Source organism: Euprymna scolopes, chromosome 33 (assembly GCF_053919585.1).
Source record: "Euprymna scolopes isolate OS-2025 chromosome 33, ASM5391958v1, whole genome shotgun sequence".
Classification (NCBI taxonomy): Eukaryota; Metazoa; Mollusca; class Cephalopoda; order Sepiida; family Sepiolidae; genus Euprymna; species Euprymna scolopes.
The window spans coordinates 81,580,174-81,604,019 of record NC_136514.1 but is presented as its reverse complement, the minus strand read 5'-3'; the positions used below and the strand labels follow the sequence as shown (position 1 = coordinate 81,604,019).

General features: G+C 35.4%; 1 protein-coding gene across 2 annotated transcripts in view; it reads left to right on the top strand.

The window, feature by feature from the left end:
* The window catches only part of LOC145258327 (unconventional myosin-XV-like), a 597,738-nt gene that overhangs the window by 122,718 nt on the left and 451,174 nt on the right, over window positions 1-23,846 (top strand). For both annotated transcript variants that reach the window (XM_080116477.1, XM_080116478.1), the window contains exon 3: window positions 20,888-20,955. In XM_080116477.1, the coding sequence (XP_079972603.1) occupies window positions 20,897-20,955 (59 nt within the window). In that variant the 5' untranslated portion in view covers window positions 20,888-20,896. The remainder of the gene's footprint in view (window positions 1-20,887; window positions 20,956-23,846) is intronic.

The following is a 23,846-nucleotide window of genomic DNA, read 5'->3' as shown; positions in this document are numbered from 1 at the left end:
CATCTGGTCTAGAAAAAATTCTTGAAACCAAACGGTTACCGACCAACCACGCTGTTCTTAAATCACTTAATGCAAATGATGTTGAAATGTGGGTGGAACAAGATGAGGAAACTACTGATCAATATTCTGAAGGCAGTAATGGTGATGAAAATAGCCACAGCTCCCATTCTCTTGACCCTAATTTAAATAACCAAGAACATTCTGATGAAGCAATATCATGGGATGATGCAGAAATGTCTATGCAGACGGTTATAAAATTTCTAGAAAAAAGTCCTTACTTTAGTGACAACTATGTTTTGCAAGCAATGTCACTCCGAAGAGATATAATCATAAAGAAGTTACAGAACCAAGAAATTGTAGATATTCGTGATTGCTTACGGAATACAATGGCAGCGCCCGAGAGCTCAATCGATGAAAATAGAAACTGCAATGAGACTCATTAAATGAATAACTAAAAAAACTATTTTACATAAATGTATGATTTCTGTAGATGATAACTTAGGTAATAAATACCTAACAAGTAAGAGTAGATTTAATTTATTTCCAATGTTTTTGTTCCTGGTAATAATATTTAACAATTCTTACTTGCAATATATCGTAAACTCAACTTAATACATACTTGAAGTATCATATAGCAATGAATTTCATTTACTATTTCTTAATTCTTAGAAAATTAAAGTTTACTGCAGCACATTTTTTTTTTTTTTATTACGAAACTTTGATTTGAACGAAGCGGATGTTGAAATTATAAGAGTTATACTTTATTTATTTATTTATATATTTATTTATATATTTATTTATTTATTTATGTTTGTTTTTTATATATTTATTTATTTGTTTGTTTTTGTGGACTATTATCCTCATCTACATAGTTGTTGTTGTCTCTCTACGTTTTGGCCAACCAATCCTCTGGCCTTCTTTCGGTAATTAACTCAAGCAATCATACTAGAACCTGCTCCACCGTGTGCTCCAATTATGACAAAAAACTTCTTTGCCATCCAGAGATATTTTCTCCACATTAATCTTGATTCTCTAACAGTTCCTGCACACAAATACACTCTCCATGCAACACATGTCCTCAACCCCAAAAATATTTTATTACAGTATTTGTTTATTTGCAGACAGTTATCCTCATCTTCATAGTTGTTGTTGTTTCATCACATTTCGGCCAACTCATCCTCTGGCCTTCTTCAGGTGATTAGCTACAACTGGATAGGAATGCTGAGCCTTGTAACTGTATCCCCAGTAATTACTGCCTTCCATAGTTGCTGTTGTCGTCTCAACACTTTTTGGCCAACAAATCCTCTGGCCTGCTTTGAGTAGGATTGAAACCGCTATCTTCAGACAATGCTCACCTGGAACTGTAGAGACTCAACGTCGGAGGATGAGTTTATTTTATTTTGTGCATTTTAAAGAGTTTAGTGCACACAGCATGTGTACCGTTGTTGTTAAAGGATAGCATCATGATGGAATTGTGATATCTCAGCTTTTTCCTAGTTGAAATAAAAGGCATTTATTAATGGTACTTTCCAAACAAAGCATTGCTTCTTCTTTTAAAATCTCTTAGTTTTAGCAACTACTAGCATGGGTGCCCAGCGTTGCCCGGGTGTTTTGTGGTGTATGATGAACAAAACAAAACAAAAAACGGTCAATTTTTAAAAACTTTGACCCCTATTATGACCCCTTAAAATTTATTGTTTAGGGCTCAAATCAATGTCCAAGGAATCTATATCTAAAATTTCAAGTGTTTAGACTCAAAATTGTAGGAGGAGTTTGGTAGAGTTCTCAAAGGTCAAATCGTTGAACTTGGACCCCTTAATCGCAGAATTTCTGGCCGAAAACCGATCACATCGATTTTCCCAAATCTCAGTACTCTGTATATCAAATTTCGAGTCTGTAGACTTAAAATTGACAGTTATTGTGTAGGGAAATGTACACACACAGACACGTTCACTTTTATATATATATATATATATATAGATATAGCGAACTGTGTCTAGCATGTGCTTTAAAAGCCTCTCACACTACCACATGGCAGTTTGTTCCACGACACATGGTCGTCCGACTATTTCTTTGTTCAAAGTTCCGATTTCATCTTGTTTAAGAAATTCCTTTCACACAGACTAGCGCTTCTAAATTCTTTGGTCGCTAACTTGGTTCCTCGTTATCGACGTACGTGTGCTTTTCCATTGCTTGCCACCTTTTTTCTCTCCTTTTTTTTTTTTCTTCCCTTGCTGTAACGTCATCTCGTGCACTAGCTTGGTCATTTGCATACGTGTCCTGTGAATGCTGCTGCTGAATACGTGTCTGTTATAGATTTTTTTTTTTTAAATAAGGAAATATCAGCTTTACAATTAAGAGAAAAGAAGTTTTACAAAAATAATCGAAAACGTTTATAGAAATTGAAATTTTTTATGTTCTTGTGATTAAGGGAGGTGGTGTTTGATTAACACTGCTGCGGAGCTATGATTTAATATACTGTATTGTTTTTAAATCCCTGAAACAGTGTTTCATAGTAAACAACTGATGATCCCTGAAATAACATTGGGATTTTGTGAATTCGAGAGAGCAAGTTGATACACCGATTGCAGGTGACTAAATGATTTACTGACTTAATAGTTTTCTACCCAATGATAAAAAAAAAATAGAAAAATGAAATAAGTTTTTTTTTAGATAATTTTAACTTTCAAGACACACACACACATATATATATATATATATATATATATATATATATACGTCATCCACATAAAGTACTGTTTCGTTGTATCACAACTCATCAGTGCGGCTAGACATGCACCTTTCCCCAGCCATGGATTGAACCTACAACCATCGCATTGACAGTCGGCAGCTATCGCCATTGGACCACGAATCAGTGCTCTCTCTCTCTCTCTCTCTCATATATATATATATATAGCAAAAAGCAGTCAAAATTAAAAACCTAAAAATTGAAACTCCTCCCCCTCCTCTCCTTACCCCCTCTTTTTTCTTTCCCATCCTCTCTCCACCTCCCCCTCCCTATATCCATATATCTCCACCCACGCCTACCTGAATCTGCTACTCCCCTCCGCACACACAATACAATTTAATGCATTTTAACCTTCAAAACTGAAATATTGTTAATACCCATCTCCCACTCACTTATCTCCTACCCCCCTTTTTTTCCGTATTTCTTCTAAAACACTTCTTCATAATACTAACAACCATTTCTGTAAGGTCTGACGAGGCTGTTGGATCGTAAACATGGTCCAACATCCGAAACATATGTAACCAAACAGATAAAACGGTAATAAAAAAACAAAGCATATATATATATATATATATATATATATACACGCACACACACACACAGGTCCTGGATATGACCTTAAACTATATCCGATGGTGAGGCCCCAGCTTGCGGGCTTTGGGGAGTGTGGAGCCACCCCTTAATTGCCATTGCTCTCAGGTCCACTCTGACCTGGAGTGGTAGTACCTGTTAGGGTCCCAACTATGGGTTGAATAGAAACCGACTTGAAAAAAAAACAAAACATATTCTATTAAAATTTTTTTTTTTTTTCTTCAAAATCACTAGATTCGGCCTTAAATAACCTGAAAAGGGTTGATATGCCATAAAACAAAAACAACCAACCAACCAATACACACACACACACACACACACACACACACACACCAACAGGGATACCCAACGTTGCGCAACCTATAAAGGGTTCTGTTCAAAATTCTGTGCAGATCCTCAAGTTTGACAAGATACACCTAAAGAAGGTCGGAGGTTACATCACCCAAAACATTATGAGAATAACGCTCAAGATGGAACAGTAGTCTGAAAAATCTAAATAATCCAAATTCACTCTTCGTCATTTATATTTGAAATATTGCTTTATTAGCAGGGAGCCCAGACGTTGCCCGGGATGGAATGCCAATCAACGATTGTTACACACTCCCATGTTTTTTATTGTCATCGAAATCGGTGAAATCGCCCATTTCTCAATTAAATCGATTGATTGCCTGCTCTAGTTGGTGGCCCACTGCGGTGCATCAGGAGAAGGCCTCATATGCCTCCTTGCATTGTAGAGAACCTACCGTTGATTTTATAAAAATAATTTTATATATAACAGCTTGAATGGTTCAATCGTGCTTCAAACAGAAACACCTATTCTGAACACACCTTTGTTCATTTTTTAGGCCGGGCCTTTCGGCTTGTGTAGTAATTAAACTTCTCAATTGCACTTGTGATGTTAGGCTGTATAAGGTGTTGACTTTAGGCAAAATCAGATTTTATTCTTTCATTGGATTGTTTTTTTATTATTGATTTTCGGTACTTATTGGAGACATTCTGATACAAAACCTATCAAAGAAGACTCCCTCACACATCAAGTACATTTCTGTGAAATTTAAAAAAAAAATTAGCCCAGCCGTTTTCGTGTTCATAGGAAATGAACTCGCATACACACAAAGTGCCTTACACACATATATATATTTTTTAAATAAATATTAGGAATTTTTATCCTACAGACACTAGTGGTTTATGCTTATGCAATCATCAGTGTAGGAACTGATAATTACTGCCGGTCGGGAGCATCATTATCACGTTACAGACAGATAAGTTCTGAGTAGATCATCACAGTTAAGCAACTATGAACCTGGCAAGTATCAGATTTGGGAATATTAGGTGCTGTATGTATTCTGTCGATAAAAATTTGCAGATTAGTATTTGGGAGCGCATTTAAAGGCATTGGAAGGGAATCACCCTCAATTTTTAAGACGTGCATCTAGGATGATTAAAAACCTGTCTACGTATGTATATACATATCTGTGCGTATTAATGTATATCTATATGTGGGTGTGTACATTTATATATATGTGTAGATGTATATGTGCATGTGTGTGTATATATATATATATGTATACGTGTGTGTGTAAGTATATATATATATATATATATATATGTATACGTGTGTGTGTAAGTATATATATATATATATGTATACGTGTGTGTGTAAGTATATATATATATATATGTATACGTGTGTGTGTAAGTATATATATATATATATGTATACGTGTGTGCGTAAGTATATATATATGTATACGTGTGTGTGTAAGTATATATATATATATATATGTATACGTGTGTGTGTAAGTATATATATATATATATGTATACGTGTGTGTGTAAGTATATATATATATATGTATACGTGTGTGTGTAAGTATATATATATATATGTATACGTGTGTGTGTAAGTATATATATATATGTATACGTGTGTGTGTAAGTATATATATGTATACGTGTGTGTGTAAGTATATATATGTATACGTGTGTGTGTAAGTATATATATATATGTATACGTGTGTGTGTAAGTATATATATATATATGTATACGTGTGTGTGTAAGTATATATATATATATATGTATACGTGTGTGTGTAAGTATATATATATATATATGTATACGTGTGTGTGTGTGTAAGTATATATATATATATATGTATACGTGTGTGTGTAAGTATATATATATATATATATGTATACGTGTGTGTGTGTGTAAGTATATATATATATATGTATACGTGTGTGTGTGTGTAAGTATATATATATGTATACGTGTGTGTGTGTGTAAGTATATATATATATATATATATGTATATGTGTGTTTGTAAGTATATATATGTATATGTGTGTGTGTAAGTATATGTATACGTGTGTGTGTAAGTATATGTATACGTGTGTGTGTAAGTATATGTATACGTGTGTGTGTAAGTATATATATGTATACGTGTGTGTGTAAGTATATATATGTATACGTGTGTGTGTAAGTATATATATGTATACGTTGGTGTGTGTGAGTATATATATGTATACGTGTATGTGTGTGAGTGTATATATATACGTGTGTGTGTGAGTATGTATACATGTATACGTGTGTGTGTGAGTATGTATACGTGTGTGTGTGTGTATGTATACGTGTGTGTGTGTATGTATACGTGTGTGTGTGTGTGTATGTATACGTGTGTGTGTGTGTGTGTATGTATACGTGTGTATGTGAGTATGTATACGTGTGTGTGTGAGTATGTATACATATGTATACGTGTGTGTGTGAGTATGTATACATATGTATACGTGTGTGTGTGAGTATGTATACATATGTATACGTGTGTGTGTGAGTATGTATACATATGTATACGTGTGTGTGTGAGTATGTATACATATGTATACGTGTGTGTGTGAGTATGTATACATATGTATACGTGTGTGTGTGAGTATGTATACATATGTATACGTGTGTGTGTGAGTATGTATGTATATGTATACGTGTGTGTGAGTATATATGTATACGTTTGTGTGTGCGTGTGAGTATATATGTGTGCGTGTGAGTGTATATATATGTATACGTGTGTGTGTGAGTATATATATATATGTATACGTGTGTGTGTGAGTATATATATATATATGTATACGTGTGTGTGTGAGTATATATATATATATGTATACGTGTGTGTGTGAGTATATATATATATATGTATACGTGTGTGTGTGAGTATATATAAATGTATGCATGTGTATATATACACACACACATGTATGTGTATGTGTGTATAGGTGTATATATGTGTATGCGTGTGAATATGTGTACTAGCTGGACGCCCGGTGTTGCTTGGCCGTACAATACGCTTAAACACGATATTTTAATTTATGCAGATTGCTTATGTATTATCATAGAATCAATCCTTCATTGAATATTATATATTACAAGGAATAATTTGCCCAGTGGACTAATTTGGAAAAAAAATTAAAAAAAAATAAATAAATAAGATAAATGATAATGTAGTTTATCGAATTCTGGTTGTGTTTGTTTAAAATATCACGTCAGCTGATATTTGGGCTTAATAATGAATGCCCTGGAAACTCAATTCTGATTAATGTTTAGTTTTAAAATATGTAAAGAAATGATTTGCTGCAATTTTAAATGGTACCTCCTCTTCTTTTATCGTAAACAGAACTCATTAATAAGAAAAAATTAAAATAAAATGATGAGGTACACCCGGGCTTGAAAACGGAATCATTTGATGTGTAATCGAATGCTCTACCACTGAGCTATGTTTCCAGACGTCAACAAATCTGGATTTTTTTTCTAAGAAATTATTTGTTGAGATTTTATTATCCCCCTTGCTGGTGTAACCTAAAATATTCCCATGTAAAAATTCTTTTTCATCTATGAGAAAGAAAGGCTATTTTTAAGATCAGATTCTTTGGATTTTCGATACTTAGCGGACGAATTTCTGTACAAAACATATCTAAGAACACTGCCAGACATATAAATCATCTTTGTGTGAAATTTGCAGAAAATAAATTTAGCCGTTTCGGAACCTATAAGGAAGGCATTCACACACACACAAAGGGACTTTTATATAATAGTAGAGATATGTGTGTGATATATATATATATATATATATATATATATATATATATATATATATATATATAAGCTGAACGTCTGTGTGTCTGATCACGAATAGGCTTCTATATGGTTGACTTTTATAGAAAACTGATCACATATGTGGTAGAAGATGTATCAAGACACAGGAATTGGTATGTTTGATTTGGCATAATGATGATTCATTAAAATTGTGGGGTCTGCGTTCGCGCCTGGTCCACAAAATATACAAATAAAAAATTTAAAAATTAAAAAAAAAACATTTCCAAGTGTTTTTGATATAGATGTACATAAGAATACTTTGATAAGTATGTTTTAACTTAAATAGGGATGGTATAATAAAATTGTGGGGTCTGCGTTCGCGCCTGGCCTCCATAGAATGGAAATAGGCACAAACGTTAATAAAGACTTTTCATATCTATCTGCGTATGTATACTTTGATAATTATGTTTCAGTTTGAAGAAATATGGTATAATAAAATTATGGGGTGTTCGTTCGTACCTGACCTCCATAGAATGGAAATATGTCACAAAGTTTAACAAGTTTTTTAATATAGATCCACAGAATATTGTGACAAGTGTTTCAACGTGAGCAGGTATGGTATAATAAATTATGGGGTTTATCTATTTTATTTTTACTTTCATCATATTTTGCTTTGGTTTTGATACCCCCAAATTCGAAGCTATCTCTTTACAACCATTCCTTTTCATTCCTTTTCATAACCTATCATATTTTCATAAATCAGAGTCCATTTTCTGTAGGCTTTTTGAACCCAGTTAACGACGTGTACTTTTGCTAGTATATATATATATATATATATATATATATATATGTATATATATAAGCATATGTAAGTGTGTGTATATATATATATATATATATATATATATGTATATATATAAGCATATGTAAGTGTGTGTATATATATATATATATATGTATATATATAAGCCTATGTAAGTGTGTGTATATATATATATATATATGTATATATATAAGCATATGTAAGTGTGTGTATATATATATATATATATATGTATATATATAAGCATATGTAAGTGTGTGTATATATATATATATATATATATATATATGTATATATATAAGCATATGTAAGTGTGTGTATATATATATATATATGTATATATATAAGCATATGTAAGTGTGTGTATATATATATGTATATATATAAGTGTATATATGTATGTATAGATATGTAAGTGTGTGTGTGTATATATGTATGTATGTATAGATATGTAAGTGTGTGTGTGTATATATGTATGTATGTATAGATATGTAAGTGTGTGTGTGTGTATATATAGATATATGTGTGTATATATGTATATATATAATATATATATATATATATATATATATATATATATATATATAATGTGTGTGTGTGAATACCATGGAAAAAGTTACTTACATATACACTTATATATATGTGTGTGTACATATTTTGATTCTCATGCATAATAATGGGAATAGTTAAGAATTGAATGAACAAAAATATGACATTTTGAAAAAAAAAAAAAAAAATGGTGAAAATAGGAAAAAAAATGTTGACGTGATTTAATGGTATTTATTGTATATGAGTGTTGAATAAAAACCCGCTCGAGCTTCATGAATGAACGAACTCAAATGCAACCAGTAAGAGACAGAGCAAACCAATGGAAAAACAAGAAAGATTATTTTAGTGTCATACGCCCTTTTTTTTTTTTTTTTTTTTTTTTTTTTTAATAGTTATTTGTTATTGCAGTAATATGTAAAGTCATCAGACAAATATTTTTTTTTTCAAGAGCGCGTTACAAAATATATTCAATAAAATTATAGTAAACAAGATATTTTTCCAGTTAAAACCGGGCAAAAGTTATAGCCCGTTGACTTAAAATTGATGCTTTATGTGATAGTAATCAAAGAAGCAAGTGCTTATGTGGCTGTAAAAAATCGGCAACTAAAGTTATTCTTTATTTATTTATTTATTTTACAAAGGAGTCACCACTTATCAAAGCCACTCGAGGATAAGGGTTAATAAGTGAATAGTGGTCAATGGGTCAATGTTGTAGTAATTGTTAGCAGAAATTTGGTAAATTGGATCACTTAAAGGGAACAGCTCTTCAAGAACTTGTTTACGTTGGACTTGAAGACGGCCATATTATAGTCAGCCGGAAAGCAGGCAAATGGAAGAGAGTTCCACAGGTGTGCAGTTCTAAGAAAGAAACTTTGTTCATGGAATCTATGTTTAGGTTTAGGCAGAGATAAAAAGTGGGGGAATGTATTGATGGTGCTTTCAGCTAGACGAGTGTTCCTTGTGAAAGTTTGGTGAGGGGGACCATAGATTGGAGCTCAGACGAGCACTTGCCATGAAAATAACGATAAACAGAGACAAGCTCACAACGTTTCTTCTGTGAGAAAGAGGTTGCAGGGAAGAGAAAAGGATATCTCCTACTAGTCTACGAAGTCTATTTGGAACTCTGTCAAGGCAGGATAAGATCTTTCTAGCAGCTCTTGCCTAGATGTGGCAACAGTGCTCCATCCTGGGACGTACCTGGCTCTTATATAGGTAGAGAATTGCATCAGCAGTGAGATATCTACTGGATCGATAGAAGGATTCAACCATTTTCCCAGCGACCTTGGCAACACTTTATTCAAATTGATGTTTTAATATGTGTAACATGGCCGTTACTTTTTACCGTGTCGTTACATTTCAAACACTAGGACCCACACGTTGTCTGAGATTTGGTTGCAAAGGAACAAACAACAAAAAAAAAAAAAGGAAAGAAATAAAAATTGGACTCTGCATTTTTTAAAAGTACAAGTGAAATATATTTATTCATGGTTTTTCTAAAACAACGGATTTTATTATCTTTCAAAAGTCTTTTCGTACACACAGGTTTTATAACACTGTGCCATATAAAATGTGCTTTTTAAAAGTCTCTGTCTCCGCCCCTTGATGCTGGCCTTAGCTAATGCTTTCTCGCTCTCGACTTCACACATCCATCATTGCTTCTCTTGCTCGACCACATACTGTCCCTTTTTCTTTTTTTTCTGTCTCCTTCTTTCCCTGACGTCAGCATGTGTACACTTGCTTAATTTGCATATGTGCTTTAACGGTTGCTGCTGCTATTTCTGCTAGCCAACTATCATATGGTTGCTGCTGATTTTCTCACATATGCCTATACACGTTATGTTACTAAAGGAGTGCAACGCTTTGTTGCATATGGTCAATAAATACTAATCACTACTTGCACATCGAATTGATACCGTATTACTTAGTTTGTTGCACCTTATCTTAACAAATGACCATACTGAATTTCTCTATTAATCTTTACATCGAACAGATACCATAAGAATATTAGGAGAAATCTTATATATAAAGGCTCTATATCTGTCTGTATGTCTTCATATTTTCAAACTCTATCTCCTCCGAAACTAAGTCGCAGCTAAGGGCCTCAAATGATTGGATTTTTTATTGACCATTTTTTATGGGTCTTTAGCTGGTTAAAATAGTTTTTAAGGGTTCAAAAATTGGTTAAAATAGTTTTTAAGGGTTCAAAAATTGGTTAAAATACTTTTTAAGGGTTCAAAAATTGGTTAAAATAGTTTTTAAGGGTTCAAAAATTGGTTAAAATACTTTTTAAGGGTTCAAAAATTGGTTAAAATACTTTTTAAGGGTTCAAAAATTGGCTAAAATTGAAAAAATCGTCATGCATTTATCTTAGTTTATTTTTAACTAGCATTTCAGCCCGGCGTTACCCAGGTGTTTGGAGGTGTATGTTGAGCAAAAAAAAGGAAAGTGGTCAATTTTTTAAAAACTTTGACCCCTATTATGACCCCTTAATATTTTTTTTGTTTTGGGCTCAAATCAAGTTATAAAGTTAGATCCATGTCAAAGGAACCTATATCTAAAATTTCAAGTGTTTAGACCCAAAGTTGTCGGAGGAGTTTGGTAGAGTTCTCAAAGGTCAAATCGTTGAACTTTGACCCATTAACAGCCAAATTTCTGGCCGAAAGCGGATCACAAAGATTTCCCAAATCTCGGTACCTTGTATATCAAATTTCGAGTCTGTAGACTTAAAATTGACAGTTATTGTGTAGGGAAATGTGCGCGCACACACACACACACACACTTTTACTTTTATAGATATATAGATTTAAAATTTTTAATCGGTTCTTATGCATGTCACATTGGTACAGTAGTAACGTTACCAGCTTTGAATGTTAGTTTTGCTTTCAGTTTCGATTCCAGCTGATGGCACCCAAATACTTTTTTTTTTTTTTTTTAAATCACGACTCTATAATAATATATACAAAATCTGGACAAATTAAAATATCATATTTAAGCGTATTTTACGCCCCTCCCCCGCGCTAGTATAAGAAAAATTTAATATAGATGTTTGAATAAAATCCAATGTCGAAAAACAAATAAAATAAAATGATTACTCGGACATTAATCTCATAATGATTCACCCAATGTAACTTTTGGCCTTCTTTAGATGTGTCCCGTTGAAATCTGAAATCTCCATGACCTGGTAGAAATAAAATAGTTTGTCATTGTATTCTTTGTATTGCCTGTTGTCATTGTCGTTGTCATCATCATCATCATCACACAGTTCTTCATAGTTGAAGATGACTAGTCAGCATCTCAGTGCTTTATCCTAGAGTGTTGTAGCATTCCACGCTCAGTGTGGAAAGTTTCCGCACAAGTACTGCATAGGCAGTTACCAGGGTGTTGCCTTTGGTAATGTTTTTGTTCAGACCTCGCCTTTATTTTTGTCTCTATTTTTGCTTTTCCTTTGTGAAAGCAACTTCGGTCTGTTGCTAGCTCTTCCTCATTTTTCATGTTCATATTCATTGCCTGTAGGTGGCGCTTTATCACATTCTTGTAGCAGAGTTTCTTCCCACCAGTCTTTCTGTACTCATTTTCCAATTCGCCATATAATAGTATTTTTGGGGTGTGATTGCTTTCCATTCTGGTCACATGTCCAGTCCATTGCAGTTGTGTGGTGGTGAGTACAACTTCTTTGCTGTCCATGTTGGCTCTGTTGAGTACTTCAGCATTTAATATAAAAAATCAATCGATTTAATTTTCATAACTTTTTTTTTTGTATTGGCTGTACTGAGGATTCAACCTCCGACCTCCGGAAGTCGGTCACTTACAACTGATTATTACTTAGCACTAATATTTGAAAATTATTTTTTTCCACAAACAATTCGAGTATGAATTTTAGGAGTCTTAAACCTGCTTTTGTTTTAGGTTTGTCGTTATACAACTTATATATCTATAATCCTATAAATTTTCTTTTATTTTTTTGTGTATTGATATTCATATTAAAAACCTTTTTTTTCTGTTTAACCCTAACCTCTGATAAATTTGTTTTATTTTTTGTGTATTGGTATTCATATTAAAAACCTTTTCTGTTTATTTAAAAAAAATACAATTTTCTTATATATGGGTTGTGGAATTGCATTCATCTGCAAAAGATCTAGCTAATTTGCATATTCTTTTAAACATTCATTTTAAGTAATTCCCTATTAGTTTTTTTCCCGTTTTCTTATGAGATGATCATCTGTAGTTATCTATTACATGTAATTATATTCATGCAGATATATGATTTATACTTGTGTTATATATGCGTAAAAATGTTATAGTAAACACAAACCTCTTTCTATATATATTTATGTATGTGTATATATATTTGTTTAAAAAATTTGGCCTACCAAACTCCCTAGTGGTTGTAGTTAGACGAGTGTTTTGGGTTTTTTTTTTTGTTTTTGTTTTTTGTAAAGCATGATGCCATTGCTAACGAGCCTAATTTTCACCACCTGTTACCAGTAGAAGTTCAAGACACTAATTCAGCAACCAACGGAAAGAAAAGAAAACTAAATAAGACAATCATTCAGTGTATAAAAAAAGTTCTTCTTTCTGAAAGAACAATCAGCAGCTGCACGTAGTTGCTTGCTGTGCAGGAAGAGTCAAATGTCGCTAACACTTTGTACAACATTTCAAATAAGGTTAAGACTGGCCAGGAAAGGTTTGCAAGCATTTTTTTTTTTCTAGAAATGTAACCATATTGCGATCAATTTTCATAGTTTCATTCAGTTTAGTAATTTTTGTTGAATTCCAATGATTTTTTTTTTTTTTTACCTTATGCTTTCATTTATTCTAAGTGAATAAGTGACACCCCTGGGAACACCAACCCGTAAGTGGAGGTGAGCAACCTCCCCACCCCATGGTGGGTTATCCTGCTATATTTGGCAATTTTGTGAGTTTAAATCAAACGGTGTGAGTGTGCACAAGATTTCTAGTTATAAGTGAAATAATAAAATAAATAAATATGCTTTCATTTATCCTAAGTGAATTGGTTGGTTTCTGTGACTAATCTACTCTGCTGTGGTTTGTTGGAAGCAAACCTAAATATTGAGGATAATTGGAGTAATGGAGGGGGATTAATCGTAGGAATTCTCTGCTACAGATAAATTTGGGTCAAAATACCCGGAAAAAAACTCGAACCCCCACAAATGCCCCCAAAATTCCATTTTTCAACTAATTATCCCATGAATATATCTATGAACACAATTTTTATATAAGAAAAGAGAATAGATCAATTCCAAGTATGTAGAATATCATTTCTCTACAGAAATCAGCAATATTTCCGCATTTTACCTCGAAATCCCAAGTTTTGCCAGTTTTCTGATGGTGCTAAACCGCCCAAAATTGGCTTTTTCAAAAATTCTTTTAGAATCTTATTCAGAGTACTAATTGATACCAAAAATAAGACTGCACTCATGAATTTGAAGAATTACCCTCTTTTCGACATTATACAGCCTACCCGTCATTGAATTGGGCTAAAAAAGAGTCTTTAAAAAAATGGACTCTGATTTATGAAAGGGTCTGAAAAGTATGTGTGTGCATAAAACTTTTCTGTATCAAAGCCAAAGTAATCGCCTCAAACGAACATGAGGGGGCAGTAGTGGGAATCTTTATTGGCACAAATGTATGAGCACTAATTAGGGTTCCTTATTATAAGTGACCCCACATGGGGGCCCAACCTCTCTTGGTGTGAGTGAGTGATATAACCCGCGAAAACGTTCCCCTTTCCATGGTGAGGTTATCCTGGCAAGTTCGGTAGGTCTACATTAAACGATGCGAACGTGCACAGGGTTCTTATTTATAAGTGACACCCCTGGGATCACCAACCCGTAAGTGGGGGTGAGCAACCTCCCCACCCCACCACATGGTGCGTTATCCTGCTATATTTGGTAACTCTGTGAGTGTAAATCAAATGGTGTGAGTGCGCACAAGATTTCTAGTTATAAGTGACCCCCCCCCCGGGGTGGGGTCTCACCTCTGTTAGTGGGGGTGAGTGGTTGAACCTGTCAAAACCTTCCCCTCACCATAGTGGGTTATCCTGCCAAATTTGGTAGCTCTACATAAAACGATGTGAGCATGCATAGGGTCCCCCCCTGCCCCACCCCCCATTAGTGGTGGGGGGGGGGTGACTTTATCATGCCCATTTTTATGCTCCTGGATACCTCTTTTATTATTGAATGTGGTCAGTTTAGTCTAATAGGAAACAATATAGGAGCCTATTCGTGTACAGACAGACGTTGAGCTTTATTATATAGTTATATACACACATTTTTTTTTTTATTGAAAGTATGAATGGAGTTACTGATTAAAATATGAAAAGATTCCCAAAGAGGCTTAATGCATGAATAAATATAATTTAGCGATTTTTGAATTATTCGATCTTCTCACTTGTAAACTTTAATTTTCATATCCGTCCGCTTGCATCGTTGAATATGATGACAGATTTCAAAAACGCAAACAGTAAAGCTAATACATAAAAAAGGCTATATGTCTTTTTTTTTTTTTTTTTTTTTTTTTTTTTTTTTTTTTTTTTTATTACATTTTCACCCCAAACAAGGCACATTGCCACTTTGGTGTAGGGGGCTACTATCAGGGGCAGCAACTACTGAGGCACTATGTTAGGATTTGGGCAGCAAGATGTCGGTTCACGTTACACTTGAACTTCTGCATGTCAGTACAGTTAGGGAAACAGGAACCTGGAATGGAATTCCAGAGTCTAGCGGTTCTGGAGAAGAAACTACTGGAGTAGAAAGATCTTTTACATCTAGGGATCTCTACTGTGTGGGGGTGGGATTTAGCTGCCTGTCGGGTTTGTCGAGAGTGTCTACGTCGTGGGGGCACAAGTGTCTGCAGTTCGTCAGAGCATTCACCATTAAAATACTTGTAGAACAGGCAGAGGGATGCAACGTTTCGTCGATGGGACAGAGGCTGAAGCTTAGATGACAGTTCAAGGCCTATCAGATTGGCAACTCTCTTTTGAACCTTGTCTAGGAGCAAGAGACTGGCAGCAGATGCACGAGCCCAAATGTGACAACAATACTCCATACATGGGCGAATGGTGGCCTTATAGAGGTACAGGATACTTTCAGGTGTCAGTAGTTTTCTAGCACGGTAGAGAGAGTCTACCTTTTTCGCAGTGGCCCTGGCAATGTTTTCAAAATAATTGTTCCAACTCGTGTTTCCTATGAACGTTAGGCCAAGCAGTTTGAAAGATGTACTCTCAGACAGGGAGTCACTGGCCATTGCTATTGGTGGCAGAGAAGGTTTCTTATTTTCAAACTCTATCTCCTCCGAAACTAAAAGTCGCAGAGCGGCGCTAGGAGTCTCAAATGATTGGATTTTTTTAAAGGCCTTTTATGGGTTGGTTAAAATTGTTTTTAAGACGTAAAAAATGGGTCAAAATTGAAAAAAAAATCGTTATACATTTTGTCCATTCATCTTAGTTTACTTTTAATCAGCTCATATGTGCGTCACGTTCATACAGTGGTAACGTCACCAGCTTTGAATGCTACAGTTTCGGTTTCGATTCTAGCTAATGGCACCCAAATGCATCTTTTTTCTTTATTTTTGAAATCACGACTTTTTAAGAATATATACGAAATGTGGACAAATTACAAGATCATATTTAAGAATATTTTACACCCTGGAAAAGCCCCTCCCCAATCGCTGGTTATAACAATGAAAGAATTTTTTTGTGAAGGCCTGTTGTTGATATAAAACTTGTTCGTGATGTAAATCGTCTTTTATTTTATTTTTATTCATTTTTTTTTTTAAATTTTATTTTTATTTATTTTTTTAATTTCTGCTTCTCAACGTAAATTGTAACATTTTTGTTACATTGTTCTTTTGACGTTTGTTATGCTGATTTAAAAAAAAAAAAAAAAAAAAAATTTGGCTCGGGGTCGTTGTGTTCTCATTTACTTGCCTCCCCATGAGGACAGAGTTAGACACAATGTCGGTTTTTGATGCGAGGAAAATCTAGCTCCCTCAAAAAGGGCACTCTGAATAGGAACAAAAATAAATATTGCCTCAATCTAGGATTTCTCCTCCACTGATCGAGGTCAGAAAAGACGGAGTGTGATATCAGAACAGATACTACACTTTAAGATATTAAATCCTTTATTCAGGCAAAAATTAACATAAACAAAAACTTAGGCCAACTCAAAAGAGAGGAAAATGGGGGTCGTTGGTCATCCTTGCCACTCTAGAACTAAATGAAAGTTTCTCTTAGCTAGAATCTTTCACCATAATACCACATTTGCCTTTTCGTACTTGGGGACGTCCTACTTAGCACCCAATTTTTAAAACATTTTTATTAGTGTGTAAAAACAAAAAAGATAACGATAAAGGTAATACAATAATTCATTTGTGTCGAGGGCAGAAAAAAAAATCCAGTAGTGATTAGTAGGGCCCTTCCAACCCCGTCTAGTTGATAGATCGCCCAACTTCGGTTTATAAAGGAACCTGAGCTCCTGCAGGCCAGTCTCTAAGTGAGGATGCTCTCTAGATGGGACGAAACGGAGAAAAGAAAATTTTTGGGGTGAGGGGTTAGTGATTGATTTCTTTCTCTCCAAGATGGGTGAAATTTAGAGGGAGGGGTGAAAAGTAAAAATTGCAGTTAGGAGGCGGTGGGAATCTTGGAGGCTTCCTAATCGGGGTGGGATGGAGCACTCACTCGGCTAGCTAAGAGGCTAAAGATAAAGTTACACTTGATGGAACAGCGCGTTCCACACCTAGGCGTGGAACACGTATTCAAATCTGGCTCCTTTTCGTACACACAGACTTGCTACAAGTATCCATCTTCTGTCAAATGTCGTGCGATGCAGCCTTCTTCTATCACATCTGATCTTCACCCGTAGTTGGTGTTTAAAGAAAGCAATCAGATCCTAATCAGAAAAAGACAACATCCTCCGGCCACCTTGCAGACGTGACGTCCAAAGCACCATTCTCGCCACGGTCAGGATCATAATGTAGACTATTTGTCTTTCCCTGCCCCACGACGGCCTCACGTTGTCAACAACATTGGATACAGTAATCAGGCGAGGATGCTAGGGATCGATGCGAGCCATCACCTCACTGACATACGACCAGTACCAGTGGAGTTTGCAGCAAAGAAAGCGTGATCAGTTGACTTTGATCCTAGCCAAAACGGCCAAGGAAGAATAAACTTGAGGTTGTTGTGCTATTCAAAAAAACTAGCCGGATTGCTAATTGGGGTTTGTTTGAAATGTGTACAACTTAAGCGTACCTCCACAATTGATGTAAACAGAAAACAGTCTCTTGCACTTTTAAAATAATATGTAACAGGAATGATTATTTTCTAGTGACAACACTGGCAGCATGGAGAGGTCGTGGGGGGGGGGGTGCAGAATGACAGATGATGTGTTTGCTTGTCCTGCCCGTGGTTGCCGCTCTCTCTTTCTCATCATTGTCTGCTGCCTCTATTTTATTGCTACAGATGACGTCAGAATACTCCATCACACATTGTCTGAAATGTCGGTCAGTCCCAGTAACCTATCTTCGGGGATTCTACATTCCCCATTTTTAACGTTTTTGACGTCATTCCCGGGGCACTTGGATCCAGGATTGTTGCCTTGACCTAGGATCTGACCAACTTTCCTTTGACATCCTCACAAGCCCGGACAGCCGATCATCCATCTCTGCAACCTGCAACTCCACCCGCACATCTGTGACAGGGATTCCTGTCCAAGAAATTGGCTGGCACTTCGGAATAATATTTTCCTCAAAGTTTTTATGGTTTTGCTTTTTAGTTAAAATCTCCTTTTCTTGTATGTACATACAATATAATTCAAATTCACAATTTTGAAAATAATACTCCCTTTTGAAAATATTTCCCTTCCTGCACCATTTATTTGCATGTAAGTAACGAGATTTCACCTTAACTTGTAAGATCCGTCAGGATATAATCAGGCGCGACAACCATTTTCCTTTTCTTTTTCTTTGCCCATAACTGAATCTTACGCACTGCACAAACTAATCCAGAAATTTAAGTCCCTTCGACATTCTTGTGACTTTTGAAACGGTATTTTAGCAAATAAAGAATCAACATTAAGACAAAAAGTTCCTTTAAAATGTGGTTTTAGGGTTTTGTGTTTAAACTTGTCATGTTTCACGATTGCAGTATAGCTATGGAACACTGTTCCGCTGGTTTGCTTCCTGGTTGAATACAACATAGCCTTCAAATCCAATATTAACAAGTTCTTGTTGATTCGTCCCCATAAATCAGATTCAACCTAATTTACACCATTAATGATTACTACACCACCATTTTACATTCATTAACCCTTATCCTCGAGTAGCCTTCAGGCCTTGATAAGTAGTGGCTCCCAAGTAAAAAAAAAATAGTGTACACGCACACTGTTGTCCAAACTCACCATTTTAAAATATCTTGCTCTCCTTCTCTGAAAGCAAGCTTTTTAGCCAAGCCGACACCGTCTCATTTGCATATGAGTAACAAGATTTTACGTTACTTTGCAATAGCCTTCGTCTCTTCCAATTTGGTGATTGGTGCAACAGCAAAGACGTCACGTTTTTTTTTTGTTCTTTTTTCACATTTTCTTCCTTCACGGTATGGGTTTGAGCCTGCCTGCCTACTACCACTTTTTTAGCTCAATGCACACCTCCAAACACCCAGACAACACCTGTGAAACTCTCTTCCGTTTGCCTGTTTCCCACCTGACTACAACTTGGATGTCTTCAAGTCCAACATAAACAAATTTCTGATAAATCGCCCCCTTAAGTAAGACACTTTATCAAATCTCCATTACTAACGATTACTATATTATCCCATTGATTACTGTACATGCAATAACCCTTATCCCCGAGTGGCTTCCGGGACTTCATAAGTGGTGACTACCATGTAAAAAAAAAAAAAAAGAAAAAGGCCCTCGAGGATAGTGTCTAGTAGGCATTCAAGTTCTCTTGTCTGTCGTGTCATTTTAAGACGCTCTAGTTACCCGTATGTTGCTTGCTGTTATTCTCCAGACATATCTCGAACTTGTGATACTCCGGACACCACTTCTCCATCCACATGTGCCCCTTTTGTCTCTGCTGTGACGTCATTTCGCACAGCCGGTCTGGTCATTTGCATATGTAAGCTACCATACAGCTGCTCCTGCTGACAACGCTAGCAGCTCTGTTACAGCAAGATAATATAATAATAATCAGATGCAAAACAAGAAAAGCTTAAGAGGGTTAGTAAAGCCCTCTGAAAAATTTTTTCCAAGTGTAGATTGCCCACTATTTTCCAGATCGTCCGAAAGCAAGCAGCTACCACTCCCATTTAGAAACCGTCCTAGTAATAACATGTGGACATCGAGAAGAAAAAAATTCGACTCTTTTTTTTTTTTTGTTTTTGTTTAGTGAAACAGACGTTTATTTATTGGTACTTTCCAGAATAATTCCTCGTCTCTTGTTCAAAAGTCCTCTCACACTTTAACGTGCTTAACAAGTCTCTGCTGTGTCAAACAAATTCATGAATGATGGGGAATAAGACATGTACTGTACATGCAATAACCCTTATCCCTGAGTGGCCTTCGGGCCTTGATAAGTGGTGACCCCCATGTAAAAAAAAAACCCCAAAAAAACTAATACTCACCCTGAAAAGATAGGTGGTGGAAAGTAACAAACGAATGCTGTGGAGGGCTATATCTAGATGTCTCTCCTAATTAGTAATAGGAATATTTCTCAAACATAGAGCTAAATTCAGTTTGCCAGATGATTCTGTTATATCTCTCCCCTTGACTATTACTTTGAGGATTAAAAGCAGTTGTTCGACTGGTAACAATACCTTGAGAAAGCAAGAATTTCAACACTTATGTATCAAGAGAGACAGATCTCTCAAAATCGGACCAGAAACTATTATTTAAGACAGCAAATCCCGCATAAAAAGTGCTTAATATCCTGTTGAATAGAGCTATATTAATAAGAACATTTTATTGCAGTTTCACAGAATTATTTGTTTGTTTTTCTTCTATTTTGTTGGTGCTGTTTTAAAAATATTTTTCTCCAAAAGTAAATATGCTTTTTTCTTTGTTTTTTTTTTCAGAATAAAAACATGGAAATTAAAACAAACGAAGAAGACGATGAAAGCGTTGAAGATTTGATAACATTATCGTAAGTAAAAAAAAAAATAATCCATTAATTTGATTTTTGGTTTTCTTTGATTGCATCGCAAGAAACAACAAAACAAAAAATAGCCACAGTTCATTATGTGTGTTTTTCCCTTTTTAGCGAAATTCCACTTTTTCATTTAAATTGGAAAAAGCAGATATCCACTTTTGGTTGAAATCTGCTCTTATATTTTTAATGCTAAATCACTAGGGCCTTACCTCCTTATTTTTTGTCACTATTTGGCTGGATTTTATTTCTCCCTTTTCCTCATCTTTCTATCTCTGATATTATCAATATAGCCCTCTCCAAGTGTTAAGAAAAAAAAAAAAAATAACTATAACAAAAAAAGAGAAAATAAGTTTTCTAAGTTTTCAAATTAGAGATTGGACCCATATTATGTCCCCTAAACATTTTTTTAAAATACTCTGAAGAAACCAAAATTTGAGTAAAATTTATTAATTGATGTCTAATACCTATTGTTCAAAAACCAAGATCAGTGTTTACTCGACCTGTCTACTTTACTCATCTGAATGTTGGGCAACAATGTCGGCACTTGAAGCATCTCGAGAGATTCCATCAGAAATGCCTCAGGCAAATTCTAAATGTAAAATGGCAGTCACTGACACCTGATACGGATATTCTCGGGAAGGCTGAGTGTTTGAGCATCAAAGCGATGATAATGAGGAACCGGTTGTACTGGGTAGGTCATGTTTGGATGGAGGATATGAGGCTGCCTAAGCAGTTGTTTTACGGCGAGCTTAAGACTGGGAAACATCCTCAACATCGACCTTAGAAGTGCTTCAAGGATTGCATTAAAAAAGCTTTCGAGATTCCTGTTCAGAACTGGGAAACCCTAGCAAACTGCCGGCCCAAATGGAGAAGGCTAGTTAGAGGGGGATCTGAAATTTTTGCGAAGGAAAGAATCGATCATGGTGAACTCAAGGGAACGCTTCGGAAAGGTAATGTGTCGGTTTTGCCCATTGAATTGAACAGTTGGAAATGTGAGGCTTGTAATAGCGTGCTCAAAAGCGGCTTACGTTAACCACAAAAAAACACAGGCCATGAGCACAGGGAGCAAAAAAAACGGAGGCAGAAGTTAAACAAGTTTCAACACACAGCTTTGTCTGCCATATATATGTGGCAGACTGTGCAAGTCAAATGCTGGCCCGAAAAGTCATCTTAAGGCCCACAGACTTGGTTTGGGTGTCGCTGATGATTAATCAGAAAACTACGATGAGGTTGGAATGGCTAACGTCTGTAAAAACGAAGCAATTGCCATTGTTCTTATTCACTTGCTTCCCCACGAGGGCAGGGTTAGAAACAAGGTCGGGTTTTAATGTGGGAAAATCCAGCTCCTCAAAAAGGAGCACTCTGGATAGGAACCAAAATAAAAATTGTCTCAGTTATGAAGGATTTCTCCTCCACTGACCGAGGACAGAAAAGATGCTACACTGTGATCTTGGCCCGAAGATACCTATTGTTAAACTTTCACAAAAAACGAAGGTATCCAAATTTTTACGAAGGGTTTCCAATTTCTCTTTTCTCTCTGTGCATATTATCTGACCTTACACCTAGCAGCTGTGTTCCAAAATTCATAATGATCGATTAATTAGTTTAAGAATGAATCCTGAATATAAAAACAGTGGGCTTTTTAATCCATTAAAAAATATGATACTCTCAATGTCCTCCCCCTCCCAAATGTTAGAAAGAAAGAAAGAAAAAAAGAGGAAATAAGTTTATCAAGGAGGCGGGGTTGATGAAACGACATTGGAAAGGAAGTTGTTCATCAAAGTACGCAAAGGAATTAAAATAGGATTGTTAATCAAAGTGTGGCAGTAATGGAGACAAAAGTTCGGACCATAGAGGTCAATATAATTAGTGTTTGTTTACAGACAGTTTTAGGAGTAGCAGTTAGTTTTGTGACAGTTTACAGACTGTCTTGGGTTTGCGACAGTTGAGGCCAATGCTCAGGTGGAGACAGTTGGTGGCTTGAAGGTCCCTCAAGAGAAATTATAGTTGAAGCCAGGTGAAAGCAGATAAGGCTGAGAAGGAAACTGCTGGGAACTGTTGCCAGCAGACAGCTTGTGACAGACGTTTGGGGTTCTTTTTTTTTTATGTTACACGATGGAATCACACACACACCTACTGATTTACACCAAATATTTGGCTTGTGTTTTATCGTAGCATGATCATGAAAGTGATTATCACGTCACATTTCCTCTCTGGCTTTCAATGGTGCTACCGGATCAGGCTATCTGAAGATACCTTATTGCCTAACCGAAAATGCACCAAGCATTAATATTGGGTTTTTTCCTCTTTCCCTTTGCAAGATGAAATCGTTTTGTTAAGTCAAAAACAAAAAGACAACAATTTTCTTCTACAAAGCTACTAAACCAAACACCATGAATAAATATTTGAAGATTTAAAGAATTTAAAACATAAAATCGTTTTTCCAACATTACTTGATTCAGCATCAGATAACCTTAGCTAATCAAAAACCTTGTATCCAGTGAAGCAACTAGCCCTGATGGCATTCCTATTATAGTGATCTAAAAGCTCCAACCAGAACTAGTTCCCATACTTACAAAACTGTTTAAGCATTGTCTTAAGGAGAATTGTTTCCCAATACCCTGGAAAATCTCATCAGTATGTCCTGTATTTAAAAATTCAGGTGATCGCTCATCTCCCTCTCAATACAGACCAATCAGTCTCCTGTGCGTCATGAGTAAGCCGCTAGAATCTGTTAAATAGTCAACCATCTCAGCAAAAAATAACCTCCTCAGTGACATGCAATAAGATTTCCGTTCTGCTAGATCTACAGCAGATGTGCTAACAGTTATATCTCATAGGATTAGTGAATCTCTTGGAGGCTTCCTTTCAAAGGCAATTGCCTT